The 27,703-nt window shown below is 38.1% G+C and overlaps 1 protein-coding gene across 3 annotated transcripts in view; it reads left to right on the plus strand.

The window, feature by feature from the left end:
* Positions 1 to 27,703, plus strand: part of dst (dystonin) — a 111,482-nt gene that overhangs the window by 14,769 nt on the left and 69,010 nt on the right. For all 3 annotated transcript variants that reach the window (XM_014015892.1, XM_014016055.1, XM_014015975.1), the window contains exons 5-28: positions 6,528 to 6,589; positions 9,401 to 9,490; positions 10,914 to 10,949; positions 12,759 to 12,836; positions 14,493 to 14,585; positions 20,005 to 20,171; positions 20,311 to 20,423; positions 21,413 to 21,519; positions 21,595 to 21,714; positions 22,073 to 22,168; positions 22,275 to 22,402; positions 24,015 to 24,108; positions 24,196 to 24,350; positions 24,437 to 24,905; positions 24,981 to 25,109; positions 25,210 to 25,287; positions 25,366 to 25,527; positions 25,745 to 25,849; positions 25,940 to 26,035; positions 26,118 to 26,243; positions 26,325 to 26,477; positions 26,570 to 26,724; positions 26,818 to 26,944; positions 27,043 to 27,226. In XM_014015892.1, coding sequence (XP_013871346.1) covers positions 6,528 to 6,589; positions 9,401 to 9,490; positions 10,914 to 10,949; positions 12,759 to 12,836; positions 14,493 to 14,585; positions 20,005 to 20,171; positions 20,311 to 20,423; positions 21,413 to 21,519; positions 21,595 to 21,714; positions 22,073 to 22,168; positions 22,275 to 22,402; positions 24,015 to 24,108; positions 24,196 to 24,350; positions 24,437 to 24,905; positions 24,981 to 25,109; positions 25,210 to 25,287; positions 25,366 to 25,527; positions 25,745 to 25,849; positions 25,940 to 26,035; positions 26,118 to 26,243; positions 26,325 to 26,477; positions 26,570 to 26,724; positions 26,818 to 26,944; positions 27,043 to 27,226 — 3,123 coding nt within the window. The remainder of the gene's footprint in view (positions 1 to 6,527; positions 6,590 to 9,400; positions 9,491 to 10,913; positions 10,950 to 12,758; positions 12,837 to 14,492; positions 14,586 to 20,004; positions 20,172 to 20,310; positions 20,424 to 21,412; positions 21,520 to 21,594; positions 21,715 to 22,072; positions 22,169 to 22,274; positions 22,403 to 24,014; positions 24,109 to 24,195; positions 24,351 to 24,436; positions 24,906 to 24,980; positions 25,110 to 25,209; positions 25,288 to 25,365; positions 25,528 to 25,744; positions 25,850 to 25,939; positions 26,036 to 26,117; positions 26,244 to 26,324; positions 26,478 to 26,569; positions 26,725 to 26,817; positions 26,945 to 27,042; positions 27,227 to 27,703) is intronic.

Here is a 27,703-nt window from a genome sequence, read left to right on the forward strand (position 1 = left end):
GGCAGGAAAGTTGACGTTTTAAAGCTTAATAAAAAATCGATACAGGGCTTTAGAATATCGATACAGTATCGGGAAATGAAATATTGCGATATTTCAGTGTATCGATATTTTCTTACACCCCTACTTCTTAGCATAGAGAGAAATGAACTCTGGCATTAGGCTTTTGCCAGGTGCATGCTCTCTAACCTCTGTAGCATGAGAGTCTGTGAACAGGCATTTAGCCATTTTCAGTTTTCTGACACCTTCATGTGACACCTTGAGATTGCCAACAGTTGTTTTTTTTTGCACTATGTATATTTTAATGTAAACTTCCGTTTACAGGGGGTTTATATCATTATATTAGTTTAAACTGGTCTCAAAATATTATCATTTATCACAATGATTTCTGAGACAATTTATTGTCCAGGAAAATTTATCATCAGGACAAGCCTAGTCATTTCCAACACCATCATCCCAGCTGCTAAATGCTGCTCAGGAATATGAGATGTTTGGATCAATTTCGTATTCCCTCTTCATAGTTTCACTGTATCCTCTATCAGGAACCCATCTGGTTCTGAATTTCTTTAAAAGGTTTTGCTGAGTTGTGCTCTCAAATCAAATTGTTTATCTGACAGAAATGACATTTGTGATTCTTTTACTGTCGATCTCCCTCAGATTGCCCAGATATTACACAGAAGATAATGTCAGGACGTCAGAAAGCTTTGTTTAGGCTCAGAAAAATGTTCGTTTGCTTAATAAGTAATATTCCTAAAACTAGAGCTTTTCCTTTACACTACTGCACGTTAGATCAATATTTATTATTTGAGAGGAAATGTGGAAAGAGTCTGTTCTGCAGCCTCATGCAGTTACATCATATCAGTGGCGGAGCACAACGCATGCTCGCTGTTGTATTTATACGCTGTCATGGTGATGGAAAGAGCAGCCTGATTGAGCCTCATACCACAGCTCTGTTTAGCTCCTCATACATGAGATCATCTTTTTGAGTCCACTCCCCTGACTCATGCTCTGCAGATTTTCCTTCTTCCACTCCGGCAGCACCACCCTTCTCTGCCAAATGCAGCAAATGTTTAGAAGCTGTCCCACGTGAACAGTGATGAACAGACTTCCTTCAGACACTTTTAATAGAAGAAGGGAACAGATCAGTTTATTTTTGTCACGTCTGAATCAGTTTGGTTTAACTTAATTTTGTATTATCCTGTTAGATACAAAGAAAAAAAGGACAAATAATAATTTTATCAGCTTGAACGTGTTAAATACTAAACATTTGTCGTCTTGCAATGATTTTTGTAGTTTTTTTTTATTAAACAGTAATGACCAACGATTTCGGCTAGCATTTAATTGTGTGTAAGTTNTTCCATTGCATACACCATGGAGCAGAAAACTGCTGTGTTGTAGAATTATTAAAGTACTGTTTTTTTTAATGCCAGTATTTTAAAATATGACAGAACTGTTCTGTTATTTGCTTCTCTTTTATTCTAATGAACTGATCCTACATTGATGGTGAACACAGTAACTCTATCATTCTTAAAAATTGACTTTTTTGTGCCAGGATTCATTCCCTTAAAGTGGTTATAAATGCCCTACATTTTACTGCTCTTTTGCCTTATACTCAATGCAGATAAAAGAGGATTTGCTTACATATCTGTTTAGCTGAAAGGCTTTAGTGAGTCCTTGTCACTGATGTGAAGGTTGAGGCCTTCAGGTTTAGTCCGAATGTTTTTATTTCCTTCCACACAAGGTCAAGAGGATTACACAGGCTGGATTTTGATTACTAGGACTTTCTGACTTTGCACCGCTCCGATTGTGAGGATTTTTAAAACAAAGATGCCAAACTTTATTAAAAAACAAAAAAGCATCTTCATATCCCTTCGGCTGTTTAAACAAGGTTGTGAAGCAATGAATGGCAGGTTTAAATTGCAGTAGGTTGTCCTGCAACTGGTTAGAACGGTTTGTTGAAAGCAGTTTAGTAACACAAACATAGAGACACAACTCTGCTTTAGGGTCTAAAAGTTCAATCTAAAGCAACATGTAACATTTGAAATGTTTTATAGTAAATAAACCATCCAGAAAGCAGAGGGCTGGAGTAGAAAACAAACTTTAAGCTTTGTTCCTTGTCCAAGAGAAGGTAAAACATTTGGTGTAAAAAGCACGACTTTCCTTCAGGGCTCCATGCATATGTTAGATGTCACCTGAGTGGGAAAGGTTATGCGGCATGTAGTTTCAGGGGCAGCATGGTTTAGGGTCATGGCTATTTATAGCTATGCACATGTGCTTGACTAAGATCTACAAATAAGTGTCTGAGGCAGCCTGTTTCATTGCTGAGCACAACAGCAAGCAAAATATCCCATAAACCACTGAATGGATTGTAATAGATTTATCTGAATAAGTTTTTATTATTTAAAAAAAGAAAAAGCTAGAATGAAAACAAGCAAAAAATTAAATAGGATTCACTTCTTGCATTTTTTTAAATGTAAAGGTTAAAGAGAAAGTACAGATTATTGTGTGAACATATAAGGAGTTGAAGTAAATTCGACTGAAAGTATAATTACTTTGTTACTTAACACATCTGATTACTTACTAGTTTAACCTAATGATTTGTGGTGTAAGTTCGAATGCTAAATGAGGTATATTGCTGGCCAATCAGTTTTTTGTTTTGTTTTTGTACAGGCTTTCAAATAAGTTGGTAATTAACACGTTTTGTGCTGTTCCCAGACATGTGGTTAAAATGATTATTCAATAACTTGATCTTAGCAGAACCCAGCTGTCACCAGGTGGTTCTTATGGAAACAGATCACAAGTCTGTGACTGTTTATTGGATTTTAGATGGAAAAAAGTCTTTGATATTACACCATGATAACTGGTCTCGCATAAACTGTTAATATTAAATGAGCATCAGCTGATTTGCTGTTTAATGATTCTATATTCACTCTGAAGTTTCTCACATGAAAATGTTGTTTGCTTGTTTCGTTAATAACAATAGTTGTTTAGATTTTAAAGTTTTGCTTTAAGGTTGAGCTTCCACTTTTAGTTTTATGCAAGCTTTTCCACAAACAGAAAATTTTGATTTCTTATGTATCTAAGTTGAAATTTAAATGTTGTGATAATGTTGCATTTTTTTAGCCTCTGAAACCACCTAAAAAGTGTGTTTCACTAATAATTAACATGACAAGTCACATTACTGAAAGCTTTATTTACTTAAGCTAATTAAATCTAAAGAAACGGGTCAACAGCTAAAGTCCAACTCATGCAGTTACAGCTGCTTAAGATTTGATAATGYGTTTGATAAGGGTGATAAAGTTGTGTACTAAGAGGGAATTATATGTGTGGGATCACACTTGTCACCGTTTGGAGGTCAGAGGTTGTTTGTTTGCTGTTTGATATCTGCACTACTTTGCTTCGATTAAGTGATTAACAAAGTATTATTGGGAAACTTATCCAAACTTTATCAAAGTTCACTCTTGACTTTTCATTCTCGAGAAGATCCTCAAGAGGGCACACTATAAAACTCAAATTAAACAATTTCTTTCATTTTTAGGAAGCACAGGTGCTAACAGTACAGGAAACACAGTACACACTTTTATACTTTTAGCTCTTTTCCATTATTCTGTTTTGGATTAAACTGGGTTTAGTTTGCTACTTGGTCTAATTGGAGCTGATGTCAAAGTGAGTTCATAAAGTGTCAGAAAATGATCAATGTGTGAAGCATTGCTCCTCTTGATTCAGTAATATCAGAACAATCTGATGTGGACAGATTCAGTTGCCATATTGTCTTCATTTTTGGGGGGCCAGCCCAGTTAGCTGTCTTTCCATTGAGGGTCCCACAGTTTCTACTATGTGCTGAAATGTCCTCAGGCCAGACATTGAACCTATAGTGTGTAAAAACATATAATAGAAAGCTCTGTTTGTGTGAATGTCTGAAGAAAACAATAYCAATATACAGTGATTTGTAGAGAGAGAAAAAAGGTACTATTAAAAACCAGAGCTGTTTATAATTACAATTTTTGACTTACTTTAATGTGCTTCATGTTCCATTTTGTACCTGATGTTAAAGCAGAATAATTATCAGAGCCCACTTTCTAAGCTGCACTATTTTTAGCTGAACTAAATGGAAAAATCTGCAGAGACTCCCAAGTGTCTTTTGTTATTATGGAAATGTATTTTTAGGCTTTATGATAATTCAGAAGGATTTATAATATTATAAGTTCATCATCAGCTTTTGTGATAACTTTTTTTWTATATACGCGCACAGTTAGGTAAAGATATGATTGTGAAATACAACATTTTTTTTTACAGAGACAAATATTTATGAAACAACATTGAGATTCAGCAGAATATGAAGGCGAAATATTGTGTTTGAACAGGAAAACTCCCTGGAAAAACAACTCATCCTTATTGGCTTTTTTCATGTTTTATCTTTCAGGATGTTGATTTTGATTTTCTTTGGTACCCTTACAGTTGTGTTCACTGATTGGCTACCGAAAGAGAATTATCTTAAAACCATTTTCGTCTAACTAGAATGTTTCTTGTTGACGAAACAAAGTTATCTTGTCAGTATTCGCAGTCAGTGATGCATCCTCCTTGATTGCAACCTAAAATTTGTTTCTGTGCAATCCGATTCATGAGAAAAAGTTGAAAGAATTGGACACAAGTCATGTATATCTTTGATTTGAAAAAAAAAAAAAAAGATTTTCTCTTCATCTGCTTTTATTGGCTGCTGCTAGATAAACACAAAATCGCATCGAAAGTCAAATTAGCAAGTACCTGACAGGACTCGTTCTGAATGAGAGAGAGAGGGAGTTCCAGCTGCCTCAGAGGCTGTTCCACATACAGAGGAGATCAGGGAGACTGTTGCAGCTCCCTCAGTCTTTGATTCACACGATATCCATCTACCTGAGCTTTCGGAGGGGCTGCGCAGGATGAAGTACCTGCTTGAGACCGAGAGGGATCGTCGGGCACATCTGGTAATGCTCATGTGTTGCATGGGTCAGTATTTATCTCACAGCTTCCTTTAAAAGATTAGTCACGTCTGCGCTTGCTCGTTACCGAGAGCGAGACTGAGATCACGGATCAAATCTTGTTGTGTAATCTGCGGTGAAGATAAAGGCAGGAGGTTATCTGTTGTTTTCCCCCCCTTTGGTTAGAGTTAAAGAAAAGTTACTCCTGCTTTGTAGATGGCATCAGACAGAGAGTAAACATCAGCTGCCTCACAGATGTTGCCGTTATTGCTCTTCGTGCAATGGGAGGTTTGTCTTCCTGCGATCGCCGAGGATGACTTGTGGAAGTCATGGCAGCCTGGGAGACGCAGAGGCGGTGAAATGAGTCACAGCTGGGGTCTGAATCCTCCGCTGAACCAAGTTTTAAAGAAAGAAGAAAACTTGGACAAGTATTTGTAAAGTCAGAGAACAAAGTAATATGAGAGTTGTTTGTCTCTTTTTACGAGGTTCAAGAGTTATTAAAAAGGGAGAAACTATTTTTTTTCTTCACAGTTTTAAATTGCATCTGCTGCTAATCTGGTTTAACCTACATCCGACGCTGATGGATGCCTTGTTGCTATGGTGATCAAAACAAACAGTAACGCATGTGGCGCACGGCGTTTGACATCTTGTAGCACAGATGCATCTTAACTTTAGAAAATGCAGCTTTTTAAGATTCCYGGAGGCCTTTTGGTTTTCAGACTCAGAATACGTATTTGATCATTCTAGATTTTCCACTGGTTTACCTGCTTTTATTATTTTTACATGTTAATTCAAAGTAATTATTCTGTTTATTTTGATAGTTTGRTCAAAGTTTAGTTTCTCTGTTAGTTCTTGTTACYATTTTGTACCAGCAGGCATTTATTTATTATTTATTTTTTGTTTTTATTTTTTCTTTCTCTAGCCACAGCAGGCATTTTTATAGCGGGAGATTCAAGGATTTCTCAAACATGCATGGATGAGTCAAAGCAACATTAAGGATGTTTTGATGAGGGAATGGAATTATAACATGACATAAAGTTAATAAAACTGTTGTTTTTTAAATAATATGAGCACCTTAAGCTTTTGAAATACATCTGAGAAAACTTTTTATACTTTTTAATACMAATYCAAAGACTTTAAAAATCTGTTTTTTGKAAGYTTTGTTTCTTTCTAAACTTTTGCCTGAGGTTTAGCGGTTGGGTGTGAACAACCTGTCTGTACCTGAGTGTTGTGTTTGTTATGCAATGTCACATTGAAGCATATGAAGCGTGTTTGTGGTTTTAATACCATCTTTAATGTATTATTTTTAAAAACCAAAAACAACTTAATGAGGTTACCATGTCACAGAAAATTACCTTTAAAAATAACTTTTTTTGAAATTTCAAGCCTTCTGCCCAAACTATATAGCAGATATTAAATTTATAGGTTTTTAGTTTTCTCATTTTATTAAGCACACATCAACCCTTACCAAATATAAAATGCTGCAGAATTAAGTTTCTCTCTTGAAAGTTTCCACGAATAAAATATTTGCACATGCAATTTTTTTTAAAATTCTTTTTTTTTTACCTACAGATGAAAGAGACAGAGTGCAGAAAAAGACCTTTACAAAATGGATAAATCAGCACCTGCTGAAGGTAAGAGACACTTCCTGTTGGTAGCATGTCGCCAGTGTTTGTTGAGCTGAAGTAAATATATATAATTTTTACAATTTGTTTTTTGTATCTGTCCACGTGAAGCTACAAAGGTGGGGTTTATTTTAAATCACAGTTAAAATTATTATAACAACAAAACCATTTAAATTCACTTTCTGCCATCGTAATCACTGAAGCCATTTTCTTGCAACGTATTAATGATTAATTATTCCTCTTTTTGATGGGTCCTAACATGTTAAGATTCCTGCTCAGCTGTCATTAAAAAATCATTTAGGATAATATTTATGGCTGCAGGAACACGTTTGCTTCTGTTGAGCCAGTAATTTGAAACAGTTTGTTTTATCAGTGTTTGGAATTTGATGAAGCACATGAAAAAGGGCATGTCTCAGCCTTTATGTATTTATTCAAACAAATAGGAATGATTTGAGAAATATTTTTCTAAGTCTTGGATCAGCTCATCTCAACCATGACAAATTTGACGTTTGTTCTTGCTGTCTGTGGGAAGTCGTTCAAAATCCATCAGAATAGTGTTAAGGCCTGCTTGTTTTGTTTTTTCTTTATCTTGTGCGCTTATTGAACTGGAATGTTGCCCTCTTAAAACTGATTAATTCAACAAGAAAGAGCAGGCGTGAATGTGAGGCGTGAAAGCTGAGTCTGCTTTGTTTCTCAAAGATGTCATAGTGATGCTCGCAGTGATGCCACTTCACTGTTTTGTGTTTGCATTATTTTTATTTTAAGGTTTTGTATTGGGGGAGAAATTGTTATAACTGAGCAACATGGGTTGACAGGTGGTAATTTAATGTCTGTGGAGCAGATGCWATCAGCTTCTGGTGAATATTTAAAACATATTTGGAAAGGTGATTCTTCAGGTCATGTTCAAACAGGGGGAAAACACGGTTGTGATATAAAATGGAGAGCAGTTGTGTGTTTAGCCTCAGTAATAATTTGGGTGAAAGGCTTGCCTTTTTGGTTCAGACTGAAATAATTTTAATGRTTCTGTTTATTTATTTAAAAGGGACAGTGCGCATGAAAGGATGTGGTTTTAACCTGCAAATGTGCCAGTTTTTATCTGTAATCTCAACAGATTGATGGTAAAATAGAAAATGGAATAAAATGAGAGAAAGTACACAAACACAAGCTAACAGCATACACAATGGTATGATCATAAAAGTTATGTTTGAGACAAATACAATAAAGTTAGCAGGATACTTGTTTACTTTTCACGTGAAGATTTTTTATCTAATGAAAAGATTATTTTGCTTTTTTAAATTTTTTATAACTTTTTATCTAACATGAGCTTTAAGGATTAATGGTCACACAACAATCGGTTCATTTCTAATCATCATGTTGACAAATGCTTCAGTTTTTAGGGATTTTATGACTTTTCACCACCTGAGGGGCAAGTACATTTACAATGTTTTGGTAGCTGATTGCTTGCTCCACAAATAACTATGACTGACCTTCAAGTTTTATACGACTCGTTTTTAAAATGTATTTTAGACAGGCAGATTTCAGACCTCCTTATCTCATTTGAATGTGTGTTTTGGCAGATTTCACATGAGGTTAATGAGAAATCAGAAGTGCTGAGTAACAGTTGGGGATCTGCTTGGCTGATCCGATAAACAACATAAAGGTTCTGGTCTAATTTGGCTCCACAGCTGTAGCTGCTATCTGGGATTACAGTGCTGAAAGTCTTGTGTGAAAGCAGGTCACCGCAGCACGGTGCTTTCAGGGGTGTCAAATTTAGGACGGGAAGGAAAGGATGTCAGGCTGCAGCTGCCAAGTGCCTCACTTTAGTCGATGTGTTACAGTGGTAATCTGCAAGTAATGTTTTCTCTAGTTAAGTAATTTTACCAACAAGCAGGGCCATCCTGTGACATAGGCAGTATAGGCAAATGCTAAGGGTGCTGTCCATCTAGGGAGGCTGTTGAATGGGGGACAAAAATGATACCTTTTTCTGTCAGTTTCTCAGCTGCTTTGTTACTAGAAGAGGCATTATATGGTGCAGAGGATATTTCGTGATAAAAGTATCATAAGTGATGCAGTCAAGACTAACAGCTGGTGCTCAGTKTGTATGCAGAAAACAATATARATAAATATAATTCAGGRTTAAGTTATAGTCTCAGAWAAAGTTCAGGTTAAAGTCTGTTTTACAGTTCATAAAATACTGATTTAATGTTGTTTTAATAACCCCAAGAATTTAATAAAATGCTCCTCAATTGAATGGAAAAGGCATAGATTTTAGTAAATCTTTTGCAATTTTTTCCAGGGGGAGAATACCCCTGGACCCCCCCCCAAGAACTGCTTCACTCCACAGCTGCTCGTTAACATGAACAGGCGTTCCTCATGATGTCAGCAGATATATTTTAATTGAACAGACTCCTTTTTAAAGATAAAAATAATATAAAAAGACAAAACTGTTTAATTTGGTATGTAAATGTACCAAATTGACAGTGAGATTTAGAAAAATTGCACAAGGAGTTTACCTGAAATTACTAATTTGGCTAGGGCTGGTCTTGCCAACAAGTGACAAGATATCAATACTCTGATGGTCCTGTTATCAAAAATTGCTATTGTTTTCATTTTAGTCAAATAATTGGTTGATTCTGACTATTTATATGATAATGTTTTACTTTTTGATACAAAAAGGAAAAAAAAAAAAAAAAAGGGAAAAAAGTTGTAAATTAATGCTATAAATATACAATAACATAAGAATGTATTGCTTTTTTTGAATATAAATGGAAAATCTAAATAATTTACTATGGTTCATCCACTTTTTTCTTGTTTCTGTAGGTACGAAAGCACATAAATGACCTCTATGAAGACTTAAGAGATGGACATAACCTGATCTCGCTGTTGGAGGTTTTGTCTGGAGATACACTGGTGAGTTCATGGTTTTCTCTTGGGTTGTGAAACTAAAACACAGATTTACATAAACTAGTTTCATTTTACGTCAAAACTGAATACTTTCCAAATAATTTAGTCAGCTGGCTCAGATTTTAATGAGGAAAAAGAGAAACTTTGCTCATATAGCGGAGCAGGCTATTTTCATGGGGGATGCACGGACACTTTCCTTTTCACTCTTGCATAACTGATGGTTGGAGGAAAGAGGGAATCCTGGGATTTTACCATCTGTGAGCAGATCTGCTGTTCTGGCATCAACATCACCCACTCACGTGGTTTCATAATGGTAGACAAGCTTCAAACAATTAAACATAAATGCTTTTTAAAGTTAGCATTCATATTACAATTTATATACAGACTGATATAAGAAAAATGAAAGAAGGTGATGCAGTCGGCCTCCTAGTAACTCATGGTTTTGATAACAATAAGAATGTGAATAAGAGGTTGAATCTTTCAGAACTATCTAAAATTAAATTAGAGTTTTATAACTTGGTAAAGAATATATGATAAAGTAATTCAACAAGAATCATATTTCTCAATTTAAAATAGCAAAACCATGAGGGTTTATTACCTACAGTAAATAAGATAGATGAAAGATTGGTAGGATCAGTGTGCTGGTTCCAGGATGTGGCAGTTCTAACAAGTTGAGTCCAAAGTAACAGAACTTCCATGTTAAGAAATCTGAAAATCAGCATTTTTTTTACCACAATGTATCAGGCTGAAAACCACAAGCACTGAATAAATATGATTTTTAAACCCTGATGTAGTTTTAGTCTTAAGAAAACCCACATATACTTTGTGGAAATGAATGTTCTGAAAGTAAAACCAGAGTTTATCACTGTATCTGCAATTAAAGTTAAAACTAAGGCTGATATCCACTTCTACGTAGGGGGGCGGGCATCTAATGTAAAGAAATCTATCTGATTGGTCAAAATACATGAAGAGCTCTATTTGACTGGTCGAACTCTTCAAGCTTTGGTGTGATTGACAAAACACATAAATGCAAACATTTAAGCCAACTTTCAATATGTTGTGCATCCCGAGTTAAAACACCTTCCTTTATGTTTGTAACATTTTAATAATTTGCAGTTAGTTTAGTCAGGCCATGGTTTAATTTTGTGGGTATTATTAATATCAATACGTGAAGGTTATACTTGCATTTAAAGTGTGAGTGACAGATTCCTGTGTAGAGATCCCTGCAGTCCCCCCACACAAGCCCCTCAGTGTGTCCTTCATCCTCTTTACATGTCGTTTGTTTTTTTGTTTTACATCCCTCCCTTTCTACTCTCCATTCTTTGACCGGTATCTGTCCGGTGTCCAACTTCCTCATGATCTGGTTGCCCTCTGTGTGTGTCCATGTCTTCCTTTTCTCCCCTCATGTGTTGCCTTTTTGGTGGTAAAGCCGCGGGAGCGTGATTTTCTGAAGACTTTGCGGTTGGTGAGTGGGACAGAAGCATGTGCGGTTGAGCAGCATGGAGACACGGTGGATGATGATGATGATGATGATAAGGGGGTATGTGTGGTTTGCCTCCCCACACCTTTCGTGTTTGAAACAGACTAATTCAAAGCGTGTTGTGGCCACTTAATACAAACAGAAGCAATTTCATGATTGGTTCTTATACCTTTTGAAATCCGCTGTAGCATAGTGCTGGGCGGTATACCGTTTTGTACCGAAAACCGGTTTTTATTTTTGTTATGATATGACTTTTCTGAATACCGGTGTCAATAGCCTGAACACGTGCGMAACGTTTCATTGCGGCCGCTGCTTCCCTGGGGACATGTTTCCTCGCAGCACCGCTAAGCATGTTAGCATGCTAATGTTAGTGTTGGAACAACTGGCGGCGGGTGGTATGTTTCAGCCGCTTATATGGTCGGACGTAAAAAAAACCCATCCCGTTTTCACCATCGCTGAATGTAGTAAACAACTCTTCAGTGACGTGCACGGTTAGATTTAACGCGCTACGTTAAAATGGAGATGTTAATACATGGAGACTCTAGCGTGCTTTTATTGTGAAAAGCCAGGGGGTAGTTTTGTAGTGTAGCGGAGTTGAGTGGTGTGCAAGGTGAGTCATCCTTTTAAGTTTTATTAACATATAACAATGGATCAGATAATGATTTTTTCTCAACCCCTCACGATCGGACCTAAATGCATGATTACTGTCTACAACCAGGCAAAGATGAAAAGACGTACAAGAGGAGGGAAACAGTGATGCTGAGGTACAGTAACAGAAAAAAGTCAATAAGCAAAGTTTGTACATTTTATTATCAGCTGAGCTTTGAGGGGAAAAAATACAGTTAAATACCGTGAAACCGGTGTAATTGTTGAAAATACCGTGATATAAAATTTGGGTCATACCGCCCAGCTCTACTGTAGCAGATAGTATTTCTTAGTAGTTCTGAATGCTGCTTTCTTTTTTATTTTATTTTAATATAGAGGTGTTATAATGCATAAAAATATGAACACTATTAAAAGACCCAGGCAGCTTTTGGTATATTTTTCTTTACAACATATATTTTAGTCCGTGGTAGAGACCATGAATGTCTCAAAAGCATTAAAAAGATGTGATAGATTATGAATTTGTCCATGAAGCTTGGGTCTTTATATCCATTTCACAAGCTTTGCTCATCACAGAATCATACATTAAAATCTGTCTGAACCTATGTGGTTAATCACAGATGTTTCATGTGCTTTTTAAAACATATTTTGCCTCTGAAGCCCTCCGAAAAGGCTTCACTAAATGAAGGAGCTGGGTTTTAGCTGCCATTGCTTTGCTGCTGAGATGAACGAGGCGGCTGATTGCTGTTCAAGTCCTGAGCTGCTGCTGCATCCAGACTTGAACGTATTTTCTCATTTCATGCTCACGCTCGACTCTGACCATTCACGAACAGAAAACTGAATGTTCTTTTTTTTCCTTTCACCATCAGAGTTCATTTCTTTAAGGTTTGTGGACGAGATTAGCTTTGAAAAGTTCTGATTGATTCTGTCCGAGCTGCAATAATGAGAAATGTTCAGCACATGGGTGTTTCGCTACACTGTATTCACTGTGTGCACAGAGCTTGAGTGGACTCCTAAATGTGAAGTAGAATGTCTTGGTGTGTGTGTTATTTTACTTTTCTACCTCACCGTATCAGCTGGTAAGAAGCATGATCCATGTCCTCCATGCTACTAATCGGTTCTTAAATTGTGCCGTGATGCTGTGAGGTACCCGATTAGCATATGTCTGCTCTTCCCTGTTTTTGCCCACAGCCTCGGGAGAGAGGAAGGATGCGTTTCCACAGACTCCAGAATGTACAGATAGCCTTGGATTATTTAAAGAGGCGGCAGGTGAGGATCTGTCCAAACACATTCACACTTGTATCACTCTGATTTGAAGCTGAATTTCATTGAAGCCATTTTTTCAACATCTTTGGAATCACATATATTGTTGCAAGCAAGCTGAAACATGATCCTTCCTAAGTGTTTACTGTATTTTGGGATTTGCATCACATGGCGCAATTAGCAATATGCTTACTCATACCAGTGTTGCAATAAATGCACGTCACTACGTAGCAACAACGGCACAGTTCAGCGACGACGGTGGACCCTTCCAGCTTTCCAGCATCGCATACTAATAGATCCATTTTGATTTATCTGGCTTTTCCTTCAACATATAAATCCATCTTAGCCATGACAAATAGCAATTGCAGCATTCAAGGCGTGCTGACTACAAATCCCATCAGTGGGATTTTTAAAGTGCTCCGGTTGCCGTCCCCTCCCCCCGCGCTACGCTCAGGCGGCGGAGAGGAACACAGCCTCGTTCAGCTGTAGCCAGATGTGACGTACGTCTCCAGACAAAGGGTTCATACACACTCGCAAATGAGTTGGTGTATTGTTTTAGTCAAATCAGATACCGGACACGTCTATGCTCTGCTGTCTTTGGTAAATTAAAGTAATCTTACTTCTTTAAATCACACAGTGCAGCTGATTATTTCAAGTCATCCAAATGAATTACTGACAGCTTCGATAAATCATCACTCAGCTCTGATCCATTCACTGTTACCTGCTTTATTTCAATTAGTTTTTAATGTACAATATTTTAAACTCTAATACATAATGTATATGGTGTTTTGATTTTATAGCATTCCAGTAGTAAAGACATTATTAAGAGTTCATCTCAGTTGTTCCTCATCTTTACATCAGAGTTATTGTGCCACCTTGTGGTGTTTGGTAAATAACAAGGTTGAGGCAAAATTGACAAAATGTAGTGAAATTCAAAACAGTGCAGCCAGGATTTTATTGAGCACTTATAAATCAGAATTATACTCCAAATCTTCATAACCTTCACTGGCTTCCTGTTACCTACATAAGATTACGCTCATTACCTGTCATTGCATTAGCAGAAACTCCCTCGGTTGTTTGAAGGACTTGTTCCATATTCATCCACACGTTCCCTCCGGTCACAGAACACTTATCTCCTCCATCTACCTCAAACCAAACTAAGGACCATGGGAGATCAGCATTCTGTGTGGCTGCCCCTTCCCCTGGAACTTTCTTTCTCTGAGYGCTTCTCAATCACTTTTATACAATAAATATTATATTTATATTTTAATAAAGGCTTGAAAATTTTTCTTTTTAAACTAGCATATTCTGTCTCTGTTTGATGGCGTTAAAGTTATTTTAACAGGGCTTAAAATCCAGCCTTTTCCCACTTTAGGCTGTCGTTTTTATTATTGTACTTTTGTTGTTTTATTTAATTTTAGTAGTTTTATCATTTTCTGTGTGTTTTGATATTTTGTAGCATTTAGAGATTTTGCTAATGAAAAATGTTAAATTCATCATCATCATTATTATTATTGTTAATATTATTATCAAATCTATTTTGTGAGTAATGTATCAAATGAACACAGTTTAAATGCCATAAATTAAACTAAAAATAGGAGCAAGGTCTAAACACACTCTGAAACCTTGTGCGAACATTAATTGTACATTTTCTGTCACCAGGTCAAACTTGTAAATATCAGAAATGATGACATCACAGACGGCAACCCCAAACTGACTCTGGGATTGATCTGGACCATAATTTTGCACTTTCAGGTCAGTTTTACCATCTTTTCAAATTTATTTTGAAAACCTTTCTGAAAATGTCATTTATCACTGCCGACTTTTAAACACGAATGTTTCTGCTTTTGGCCACAAGGTGTCAAAACGGTGCAGAATTGTCAAATCCTTTCAATATTTAAAAGTGAATAGAAGATGTTAAAAATTTTAAAACATTATAGGAAATAAACAATTTTATATGATTTTAAGTCTGTGCACTTTTTAAAATTTAAATAAGCAAAAGTTACATAATCCATACAATCATTACAGATGAAAATGAAGATTTTTGTCCACATATTATTTCCAGTCACTGGAGAGAATTGATGTTATGTACAGTATTATGGACTTGTAATGGTTTTAAAAATGTTAGATGCACCCCCAGTTTATAATTCCTGATGCATGTTTTCAAAAATGTTCCCTCTGGGGGTACTTATGTTATTGCTGTCATATAAATCATGTCAAATCATTTGGCCTCTGCGTGCAGGTACCAGGCAGGTACATCCAGGTGTCTGCTGAGGTATTCAGCAACTGTGAAGTAAAAAGAAAAAAAAACTTGGAAGGATTTTTTTGTTAATGGTCTTCCATCTCTGTTTTTTTCTAACTTTTTGTGACCATTTCCAATGTGGTTTATAATATTTTCATTTCTTGTGAGCCAGGGAGAGAATTAGTCTAATACTCAAGCATGCAAGCCTCCTTGACTAAAAACAGAAAAGGTAGTTATGATTTTGCCTGGACTCAGACATGCTGACAGGTAGCGTTCGTGATGGTGCCAACACCTGCCGCTGTCAGTCTCACGCAAGCCCCTGAGCGCTCGGTTGAGCAGCATGCGACCTGTCTCTTCTTGCTTTGGAAGGGCACGGGGGCACTTCACCAGAAAATGTAAAGCCACGTTGAAAAAATTTGTGCATCTTTGGCTTTATTAGATAAGCTAGTTGACAGAAAACTGACATGAAATACCAGGAAGCTTTTTTTTCTTTTACAAGACTATAGAGATATTCAAGATTTGTTCCTGTCCTATAGAGGAGGGCTGTTTGTGAGAACATTATGTTCCTGCTCTTTTTGCTGTTAAAGTCTCATTTTTTGYACTTATAGAAATGTGACCTCACACCAAGAATTATTTGCATTATTTAAAAAGAAATGTGTATTGTTTGTTTGTGTAAGTAAAAGAGGGATGGCTTAACCATACATGCTGTTTATTAGAGGTTGTTACTGTCACACCATCATGATACCAGACTGATGTCAGGTGTTTCAGTGCTTGTTTGACACTTTYTTTTTGGTCTTCGTATCGTCTCCACCTCTGTATAGAATATCAGCTTTGCGATCACTATTTATGATTCCTCCACTTGTTTTGAAACTCTGAAGAAACTGGAGTAGCAGGTCATGCTGGATATTTTCAACCAACATTTTAGCAAAAACATAAGCTAATAATTCAGTCAAGGTAATATTTATTTCACTGTTAACTTGGAACCAGGCAAAAGGAAGCAGCAGACTTGTGGTCACTGTTCAGTGTTAAGACCTCCTCACAGATGCACAGTTATTTGTGCTACCATGACATTACATTTATAGTCCTACACGCTTTTATTAGATTTTCTCTCAATAATTCATATTTTCTTTTATGTCGTGTGTTCATGAAACTCATTTTTGGGTATAGATCTGGTTTTTTATTGTTAATTTATATAGTGACCAATTTTTATTAGAACATTTGTACCCTGTATAGTCATTTGTTCAGATAATAGTTTTTGCTCAAATCGTTGAGTTTAAGAACCACCCCTGGTTAGTCCATTGTATGTAGCTAGGTTAGTAAACAAAGTGATGTCATCTAGTTAGGATTTGCCACAGCGTCTGTACCCTGCAGTTATTCTGTGAATCTTCCTGGTTTACAAAGCCAAATTAGCTGAATCGTTGTTTCTCAAAACATAATAGGTGTCGCTAACTGGCAGCCACTTCCATTTTAAACCCTCAATGCTCTAAAAGTAGAAATGGGAAGGTGTTACGCGCGTGCTGAAAATGCAGACTAGCCAGGCTTGAACAGGTTTATCTACAAGTCATTTTCATTCTAGTCTGGCTGAGAGCCACGAGCACGTGGATAATGTCTGTGTGCATTTATGGTGTTTGCGCTGGATTAGCAAAGCCAGGAAAATGTTTCAAAGGTCAGGAAAGATTCGAGTGTAAGAAGAGAGCATGGGAAAAGTGCAGCGTGGGAGCTTCTGACCAGTTCTTGACAGGGCGTCTACAGGACAAAGTCGACTGCTTGGAGTGCTGCGAGCTTTATTGTCTCCCTGCCGGTACTCTGCTGCCTATGATTGCCTGTGTTATAATGGCTTTCTGTCGGTGGGATCGTTGTTCTACTTATTAAGTAGAGCTCATTGGATACTTCCGTCTTTGCTGCTGGGAGTTTGAGGACTGTCGATGGATACATCATATATCTGACAGCCATGGGAAACATCGGTGGCTGTGTTCGTGGCCATAAAGAGGAAAGCTATGTTGACCCCAAGAAAGCGCCGCTAAACGCTGAATCTAAAGAGCTTAAAGGTCGTCGCTATTTACAGAGGAAGAAGAGGAAATCAGAGAACTTAAAGTCTTTTGGATCCCTCGGGAATCCTGAAAGTGAAGTCGTTACAGCTGAGCTTCACGATGAGTCAGGAGAGAAGTCAGAGCCGAACCACGCAGAGGAGGATAAACTCCCACAGGTGGTGAAACATCTTTCCAGACAAGGCAGCATCAGCAATGGCATATATGTTGGAGAGGTACCTGTTGTACTTCACGCAGATGCTGAGAATGAACTTCTTAGAACAAATCCAGCAAACAGATTGGAAAGTTTGTCCACAGACCGAGAAGGCGGTGACAGAATTGGGACCACTGTAGACAGAACGCTCCATGGCATTTGCACAACTTCCAGGAGGACTTCATCTAGGGATAGTTTGCTTGTAAAGAAGCTGCTTCAGCGCCAGCTAAGAAGGGCCGTTAGCTTTGGAGCGGTGGAGCACATGTTACGGACTCTGAAAGGCAATGACCAATCTGGGAGTGAGGAGGCGTTTGCCAAGATTATATGTGGCTCTCAAGCACACAGAAGGAGAAGGCGGAGGAGCTTCACGTCCTCTGGTTACACTGAGCAGAGTCCAGCCAAGTGTGTTTCCACCCAACACCAGGTAAAACAATAATGTGCTATCAGTAGCAATCATGGAGGTGATTCATGATAGAATCAAACAAGGCGGGATTAAATGACGCTGAAGACTGACTGGAGGGCAGTGTTTTCAAGAAGCTGCAGTAAAACACAACATTTAAATAGTTGTTAAAATAGGGAACTTCTTCGCTGTATTAAACAAATCATCACATTACAGATTATTGGGAGCATACTCTAATTTTTTGGTCATGTTTTCTACTATTTAATGTGTATTGTCAGCTTTGGGATTTATTTTATTTATTTCTCTTTTAGCCAATAAATGCATTTTTTTGTGTACGTGGAGTCTCTAGGAATACAGAAAATCTTTCTATTTAGTCTCTCCCGGTGCTGCGTGGATACTGGATCTTTATATTATGTTTGGGTCATATTTTTCAACCTGTTCAGCTTTTTCTATTTTCTATGACATTTTCTGAACTATTACATCATAGGATTGTTGGGGGCGGGGTGTGAAGCACCTTGTTTAGAATTAAAGAGACAGCCTCAAAATGAGTTGATCTGAGACACACCCCAGTAAATGGGTGAAAGAGGGGCTTGTGGGGTTACAAAATTCAGACCAAAGCATTGCACTTCCACTTATAGACCCCAACTGAACAATTTAATTGTGGAAAAAGAAGGATTTAAAAACATGAAATGTCTCATTTAAATTTATGAAGATCCTGATTGTTTCAATCCTGACTCATGTTTAGGATTCTTTTGCTTGAAAGGTTAAAGCTTGTACACTTTTAGTGGTTCTGGAATATTTGCTTTGTTTCTTCACCAGTATTTGGTTCTTATATCTGTTTATTCACTTGTTGTTCTTGGAGTCTTTTTGGATCTTGTTTAATCTTGGATTGAGTTGTTGTGCTGTTYGAAAGTATCTAGTAAAACTGCAGGAATTAGTCAGCTTTAGTTTATGGACATCCAAAACTAACAGCTTTTGCTTTGGCTCTGTAGACTGACTCGTGGATCCAAGTGTTTGTTTGGCTAAATTGTTGTAGTTTTCCAATTTTATACACAAAAGTCGGTCAAATAAGGTTATTTTGTGAAACTTTTGTCTATTTAAAATGATAGCATGCAGTGTTCCCATATTTTCATCTTTTAAAGACATTTACAAAGTTGATTGATCAAATATTATGAACATTGCTCAGATGTCATAAATGTGATTCAAACCATGTGCAAGCTGTAAAGTGGGGCTGTTTATTCACATTACCGTACTTACCAGATGGAGCATGCTGTAAAACAAATTGTTTGATAAGTCTTTATACACTTGTGCCTTGCATTGCTGACCTGCTGCTGGCATTTTCCATAAGCTGCCAGAGAAACTATAAAACTGCAAAAAAATTGTAATTAGTAAGTAATTAGTTAGCAAACATCAGAAGTGTTTTTGTTTTCATTGGTTTTATCTTTGATAATCTTATCCTTGGTAAGATAAAAAAGTAGAGTATGTAACAGTTTAACAGATGGCTATCAGCCACAAGGTTTTATTTAAATAAGCTCAGCAGTTAGCAATAAATAAAGAAAACATGCAGGAGGTAGGCACATTGTCAAAAAAGAGGCTTTAAATACTAGACACAGCTATAAATAAAAACACTAAACACAAAAAAAGAGTTAAACTTTTCAGTATATACTCTGAGTAAAAAGTGGATTCAATTGCAGAAGGGAAAACCAGGCAGAATGCAAATTTAACATGTGTTGACTAAGAAAAACCAACAGTACAGTATGTGAAAACAGAACTCACATCCTGTAGTCACATCTTATAAGTTTAGTTCGGGTCAGAAGAAGTGACGTTGGTATTTTATTAACCATGTAAAGAATTTTTATAATCACAAAGGCGTTAAAGAGCTTCCACAGCATGGCGCTAAGAATAAACTCAGTTAGAAAATTCCTTAACATACTAGTGCAGATTAGAGTTAGAACAATGCACATGCTCATGTACACACTTAACAGGAAAAATCTGTATCATTATTTTCGGTGAATGAACCAAATATGGTTCTATGTCCAACACTAGTTTGAATTAAAATCATCATAAAAAAGGTAAAGTGTTTTTGTGTCATTTTATTTAGGTAGTATGAACAATGTAAACAAGCAGTAGTAGAATCAGTAAAGTTGGTTTTTTGGTTGTATGATGGTAGTTTACATATAATCAGAAGTTATGGGTAATAGTTTTGTGGTTTTCAACCAGCTACCTCACCWACATTTGCAGTCTCATTACATTTTCTAAACCTTTTTGTTTGTTTGCTTATATTGTGGCAGATCTCAGAGATCCATGTCACAGGGGAGTCTGAGGACATGACAGCCAAGGAGAGACTACTGCTTTGGTCCAAACAGATAACAGATGGTTATGTAGGTGTGCGGTGTGAAAACTTCACAACATCCTGGAGGGATGGCAGGCTGTTTAATGCCATCATTCATAAATACAGGTACTGTTTTACAGATTATTACCGTGTTCATTTGTTCTTATATTTGAATTTCTTCCACCCCCACACCTTTTTTTCTCCGTTACTGTATCAGAATAAGAATGTGAATCAACTTGTCATACTCTTTTGCTTTCTTTTGCAGACCAGATTTGGTTGACATAAGTCGTGTGTCGACGCAGACCAATCGCTCAAATCTGGAGCAAGCATTTAGTCTAGCTGAACAGCTGGGGGTGGCCAGGCTGCTCGACCCTGAGGGTGAGACTTGAACTCATTGTCTTGTGGTTTGCTTCTGATAATACTGTGYAAGCTTGAGTACCTTTGTGCTATGAATTCTGAGGCTTGGAGTTTAGCTTGAYTTGAATGTGAAAAAGAAAGTACACCCTCTTTCAGCTCTAAAGGTCTGCCTTAGCAGGAAGGACACACGACAGGGTTGTMGAGCTAAATTGCTCKGGGGACCACAGTTACTCAAAGCCAACAGCTCAAGGGTCGAAAAACCGGGGGAAGACACYGCATTATGTAAAAGAACAAATATTACAGTGAAGCCCCAGTTTTTTGCTCAGGTTATATTTTTAGAGTACACGTGATGTAAATCGTGAAACAAAAGCAAATACTGGATGCAGTCCAGAAKAGGCCTACAGTATGTTTGGGATGGCACCGTAATGCGGTAAGAACCAAACACAAACACAGGAGWGCTAAACAGTTAGCAATTTAAAAAACATTAAAATTTTATACATTCTTTCTTCATTGGCGGGCCAGATAGAAGCCCCCCGGCCGGCCACACCTGGCCTGCAGACCAGCAGTTGAATTGCCCTACTGTAATACATCACATTGTTCACCTGAGGTGTTAATTTCTTTATAAGACCTGCTAAACACCAGATAATTATTTTTTCAAGATATGATTTGTAAATCATTAGCATTCAAAGAGTGTGTACTTACTTGGGCGGCTGTGGCAGCGTGGTTAGGGGAGTCATCCTGTAACCGGAAGGTCGCCAGTTTGATCCCCTGTCCCAGCTGTTTCAGTCGTTGTATCCTTGGGTAAGACTCTTCACCCGCCTTGCAGCTGTGGCTACAATGTAGCTTACCATCATCAGTGTGTGAATGAAAGTGTAAAGTGCTTTGGGGTCCGGAGGGACTTGATAAAGTGCTATATAAGTTTCAGTCCATTTACCATTCTTTTCTGTAAAACTGTAACTGATAGTTATTCGTTGCATTTGTGACATTATGGTTTTTATTTTCCTCATCAGACGTTGATGTTCAGTCTCCTGATGAAAAATCTGTGATCACATACGTCTCAACGCTGTACGATGCCTTCCCTAAAGTACCTGACGGCGTTGATGGAATTAGTCCTAATGTAAGTCAACGGGACCGAAACACGGGGGGCTTCATTCAGTTCAACTGAAACTGCTGACTCACTGTGTTTCGACAGGATGTTGATATCAAATGGGTGGAGTACCAGAACATGATCAAATACCTCAGTCAGTGGATCAAACACAACGTGGCTGTGATGTCAGACAGATCTTTCCCCAACAGCCCTGTAGAACTAAAGGTTTGCTTGCATGTCATTTTGCAGCTTTTTGTTATTAACATTTGCTTTCATTCTACATTTATTGGTTGAGTCGTATGATAGAAAATGCAACATATCTGACCYTTGAAGGGTAATCCTCTTTTCAAATAGCTTAAATGCAATGTATATGTGAAATCGAGGCTTGAGGTGAAATAGATTGATGCAGGAGAGCAGCAGCATCCATTAGCTGTAAGAAATCAATATCTTGTAAAAGTCAAGCTAAATTTGTCCTTTTGTTTCAAGGTAAGGTTAGAGTTCAGTCAAGTGTTTGGAGATGCTTATCGCGCTATAAAAAACACAAAACAAATATTGTCTTTATGTTATTAATTCTTTTTTACAGGCACTTTATAAACAATATCAGCAATTTAAAGAACGTGAAATTCCACTCAAAGAAAACGAGAAAACAAAAATCCAAAATCTCTACAAAATGCTTGAGGTAAATACAACAGAAGAGCAGATCGTTTCAGTCGTACGCTGCCATTTCCTTGTAGTCTCAAACACTGTGGGGATAAGAAGTGCACGCTTGGTGTTTATCTTAACAGATGTGGATCGAGTTTGGACGTATTCAGTTACCCCCAGGTCATCATCCGAACGACGTGGAGAAGGAATGGGGCAAATTAATTGTTGCTATGCTGGAAAGAGAAAAGAGCCTGCGGCCAGAAGTGGAAAGGTATGTGGAGGCACTTTTTCTGACCCCATCCCTTCATGATTTATTAAAAGTCTCGTTTTAAAAGCCACGGCAAAAGAATTTCATTTTAAACCTCATAGTTTACTCAAAAGTTGCAGTTCAGAGATATATGAGTTGGATCTGATAAAAAAGTGACAGTTTGATGTTAGGAAACATTTATCTGATGGGAAAAATGTAAGTATACACACAGGTTTCATCAGCATGATAGTGTCTGTGGTTGTTTTTGCTGGGGGAGTGTTCTCATACTGTATTACAAGCCTATTAGTGTGTTTACTGAARTCAGACACCAAGGGTTCTGCTGGATGTTAAGGTGGGATTTGCTGAAATCCCCTTATTGGACAATTTTTGTTTTCTGTTCTTTAATTGTTCTTCATTATGTTTGTGCACTGTTGTTATTGATTTTAGTTTTTTGCTCTCTGTTAAGCACTTGTGATGTTCGTATCTGTGAAAGGTATTTACTTACTTAGAATTTTGCCCACTTTGCTCAAAAACCCCTACCTCTGTTTATATGTGCTAAAAGASAGAAATCTTTAAGCACCTTGCCAGAACTATAATTTTACTAATGAAAGACATTCTGAATATATTGTCCATGTGCAAGTTTTGGTTTGACTTAATCTCACTGTTTCAACTAAAATCTTTGACCGGTATTTTAGCTTTAGTTTGAAAATTCACCTTTTACATCACATTTTGACTATGGGGTTGAAAAGTTGATTTTATTCTTTAGTATGTTGACTTCGGACCTAAATAACTTGATTGAAAATGTGWGGAATAATGTGCTGTTTTGTTGTCAATTTCTCATAAAAACACAATCACATTTAGTTCAATACTGAAAAAAAAGAGGAAAAAAAACATCCTAATAGCAGCTGTTTGCAGCAGCTGTTTGAGTTATTACAGAAATCCCCCTTTGTGTTGAACCTGGTCAGTTTTTTTTCCACATCTGTGATAAAGATCTTGTCTCTATGGAGACACTGTTTGGTGCTCTGTTTACAGTAGATTAGACCGTATTACATATCCTTTTTTTGCTTCCAACATATTTACAGCATCTGAGCTGGGTGTGGTGATGGCTGAAAAGGGAATTAAGAATTATTAGCAGCTTGGCTCTGATTTTTAATCCTTTACTTCTTGTGAAGGGGCTTTGTCTCGACCTGTCGTTTGATTTTCATCCCCTAAGGAGCSAGTAGTATTTCAGGGTGGGACTCTTGCACGCCCCTCACCTGGCTGTGATACTATAAATAGGAGCACTTTGAAAGTTGTTCCAATAGTTGGGCTCCTTCATGCTTGAAGTCAGGCTGCTGAGATTCTAGACAGGAATCCTCAATGTGAGAGTTAGTCAGTGATCGGCTGTCATGATTTTATTGACAATGTGAATTAAGATGGCATATCTGAGCAGAGTATCAACCGTTAGCAACAGCAGCTTTAACACCAGCTTCGGCTCCAGTGACAGCATTCTCACAGAGCCGTTACAAATTAACAGCTCAGTCTTTCTCAATAACAGCATTGCCTATGGATCTAGGTGAAGTTACTTAGTGCTGCTTTAATTTGCCTAAAATTTAGAAACGTACCTCCAATATTTTTGTCTATTTTTTTTCTTCAGGCTGGAGATGTTGCAGCAGATTGCCAACAGAGTCCAGCGGGACTGTGTTAATGGAGAAGACAAGCTGGCTTTGGCGAGAACAGCCCTCCAGTCGGTGAGTTTTGTGCAAGACTTTGATGAAAGCTGGAAGGAAAAAAACTCTATTTATCTCTGAGTTCTGAATGTTTTTGTCTCTTTTAAGGACACAAAACGTCTCGAATCTGGTATACAGTTCATGAACGAAGCTGAGGTTGCGAGCTACCTGTTGGAGTGTGAGAATATTCTCAGGCAACAAGTTGTGGACATCCAGATTCTTCTGGATGGAAAGTTTCCGTTTGCAGATCAGCTTGTTCAAAGGTAAAAATAAATGCCTCCTGCACAAATAAGAAAACAATGTTTATTATGCATCAAAATATCTCACACTGCGAACCTCCTTGTCACAGAGTATCCAAACTCCGAGATGACCTTCTGACCCTTCGAGCCGAGTGCTCCTCTGTGTACAGCAAAGGTCGCGCCCTGACAACGGAGCAAACCAAGCTGATGATCTCCGGCATCACGCAGAGCCTGAACTCTGGCTATCCCCAAAACATCAATGCAAGCTTGACACCAGCCATTAATCCTGCACTTACCTCAGGGGAATTGGGTACCCCTGGGTCCACCTTCACCTCTGGCCTTACACCGTGCCTGACTCCGTCCTTAACCCCAGCCTTGACCCCCAACCTGCAGCCTTCAACGGTACAGAGCTACATGGGAAACGGCGGCGGCATGGAGCCGGCTAACCTCATGCATCTGAAACACATGCAGATCCGAAAGCCCTTACTAAAGTCTTCACTGGCAGACCCCAGCATGACGGAGGAGGAGGTCAACATGAAATACGTTCAAGACCTCCTGAACTGGGTGGAAGAGATGCAGGTGAGTCGCCTCCATCTATTTCTTTCTAGTAACCATTGAGTTGCAGAGATAATGTTCTTTCTCTCTGGTTTGAAGTTACAACTCGAGCGATCGGAGTGGGGAACTGATTTGCTAAGTGTGGAAATGCATTTGGACAACCATAAAAGTGTCCACAGAGCCATTGAAGAATTCCAAATGAGTCTTAAAGATGCCAAACTGAGTGAAGTAAGCCTGGTTTTAAATTTATTTTGATTTAGCTTGACCTTAGCTGTTGACTGAATACAACTGTAGTTTAAGCAAACAAAGAAAACTTTTTTTTTCTCAGATTCAGATGACCATACCCCTAAAGCTGACTTATTCTGATAAACTGAACAAACTGGAAAGGCAGTATGAACGGCTGTTGGTAGGCATGAGCTCAAATCTTTRCTAAAAGGTTTTGGCTGTCTTTTAGTCTGTTTGACTGTTTGCTTCGTTCTTTCAGAGCTGCTCACGGGAGCGGCAGACCAACCTGGAATGCCTTCARGACTTTGTGTCACAGGCAACACAAGAGCTCATCTGGCTGAATGAGAAGGAGGAAGAGGAGGTTGCCTTTGACTGGAGTGATCGCAACAGTAACATCTCCAAGAAAAGAGACTATCATGCAGTAAGCCGTTTCTTTCTCGGTTCGCCTGGTTTTTACACAAAAAAGAAATAAAAATAATAATTCCAGTGAAGGGATTTCTGCATGAATAGCGCCTCAAATGATTACTTTCATGGTCTGAGCTCAGAGACAGGATATGAGATTAAGTGAGATGATGCTATAACTGGTTCTGTGCCATGGCTGAGAGCCAGGAGTACTCAGCTTAATGTCTTTTACGCAGGACCTAATGAGGGAGCTGGATGAAAAGGAGGAAGCCATCAAGTCTGTGCAGGACAAGGCGGAGCGCCTCATGCTCAAGAACCACCCAGCCAGGCTAACAATTGAAGTAAGCCTGTAGATCGTTTACTTTAAGAACTTTTCAGCTGCCTTTATGACAATTAAAAGCTTAAACATCTCTTTGCTTTTTTCCTTTTAGGCGTACAAAGCTGCAATGCAGACACAYTGGAACTGGATTTTGCAGCTCTGCTCATGTGTAGAACAGCATCTTAAAGAGAARGCTGTTTATTTTGAGGTGTGTTCCTATCTAAGACAATTAAAACAAATTCATTAGTGTGTTTCATATCTAATCTTGATATTTACCTCACCCTGCGTAGTTTTTTAGTGACGCCAAAGAGTCCATGGACTACCTTAAAAATCTACAAGATTCCATTCAAAGAAAGTTCAGCTGTAACCGATCGAGCAGCCTGCACAGGTTGGAGGATCTCATCCAGGAGTCCATGGTAAGCTAACTCAAAGCTATGTGCTCATATGCAGATGGAGTTACACATCTTAATGAATTTTTGGGTTGTTMTTTTTTTCAGGATGAGAAAGAGCAGCTTCTTCAGTACCGCAGCACTGTAGCAGGGTTAGTGGGCCGGGCCAAAAATATTGTGCAACTGAAACCGCGGAACCCTGAAACTCCCCTCAGGTCCTCCATTCCTGTCAAAGCAATCTGTGATTATCGGCAAATAGAGGTAATGTTGTTCATGTCATATCAGACCACATTTCCCCCCATTTTTGTTTTGGTGATCTTAAAGGAAGCCTGGGTATGTTATAACTCTTACAGATTACCATTTATAAAGACGATGAGTGTGTGTTGGCCAATAACTCTCATCGAGCCAAGTGGAAAGTTATCAACCCAGCAGGGAACGAGGCCATGGTACCGTCGGTTTGCTTCACTGCACCTCCGCCTAACAAAGAGGCTGTTGACATGGCTGCCAGGTGAGAGGGATGCTGGGATTCACTTTCTGTCTCGAGTTTCCTACGTTGCACTTTTCACTTTAACTTCATTAAAACATCTCCGTTTTCCTCTAGAACCGAGCAGTTGTACCAAAATGTCCTGGCACTGTGGCACCGCTCCCACGTTAACATGAAGAGCGTGGTGTCCTGGCATTACCTCATGGGRGACATACGTGCCATCCGCAACTGGAACGTGGCCTCCGTATGTTTATTTGCTCTTCTCCTCTTGTGAGAATCACGCTGATAAACATTTGCCAAGAAAACAAATTTGTTTTCTGCTTTTATTCTCAACAACTACAGATAAAGACGATGTTGCCAGGCGAGCATCAGCAGGTCTTGAGCAACCTGCAGTCCCACTTCGAGGAGTTCCTGGAGGACAGCAAGGAGTCAGAGGTGTTTACAGTGGCAGACCGCAATCAGCTGGATAGAGATGTGGCAGCCTGCAAGGAATATTACCAGGAACTGCTCAGATCTGCAGAGAGAGGCAAGACTCTAATTCCCACCCTCTCCCTCTAACCAAAAAAGCTGCTGAACACCACCCAGCAGGGGAAACACATGAATCTTTAAGCCTTTTTAAGTTAATGTTAATACCTTTAAGAATATATGTTTTTTTTGTTACTGAATTAAAATTTTAGTTAGTAAATACAGACCTTATTTGGTAGTTCTGTTGCAAATAATTTGATGTAGTTCAGAGAACGTCATAGAAAATGAAGAAAACTGAAAAATATGACCCAAACAGAATATAAGGATATATTTGCAGCACGAGGAGAGACTAAAATCAAATTTTCTGCACTCTTAGAGACTTTAAGTACCTAACAAAATCTATTTAGTGACTAAAAAAGTGGATTTTGCACGATATGTTTCCTTTAAATGAAAATAAATACAAACACCCCCACAATACTATTATTTTTTAGTCATGTTGTTGCACCCCCACTCCTCCCCACAATTTTAAAAAGTGTTC

The sequence above is a fragment of the Austrofundulus limnaeus genome, unplaced genomic scaffold, assembly GCF_001266775.1.
Source record: "Austrofundulus limnaeus strain Quisiro unplaced genomic scaffold, Austrofundulus_limnaeus-1.0 Scaffold0, whole genome shotgun sequence".
Taxonomy (NCBI): Eukaryota; Metazoa; Chordata; class Actinopteri; order Cyprinodontiformes; family Rivulidae; genus Austrofundulus; species Austrofundulus limnaeus.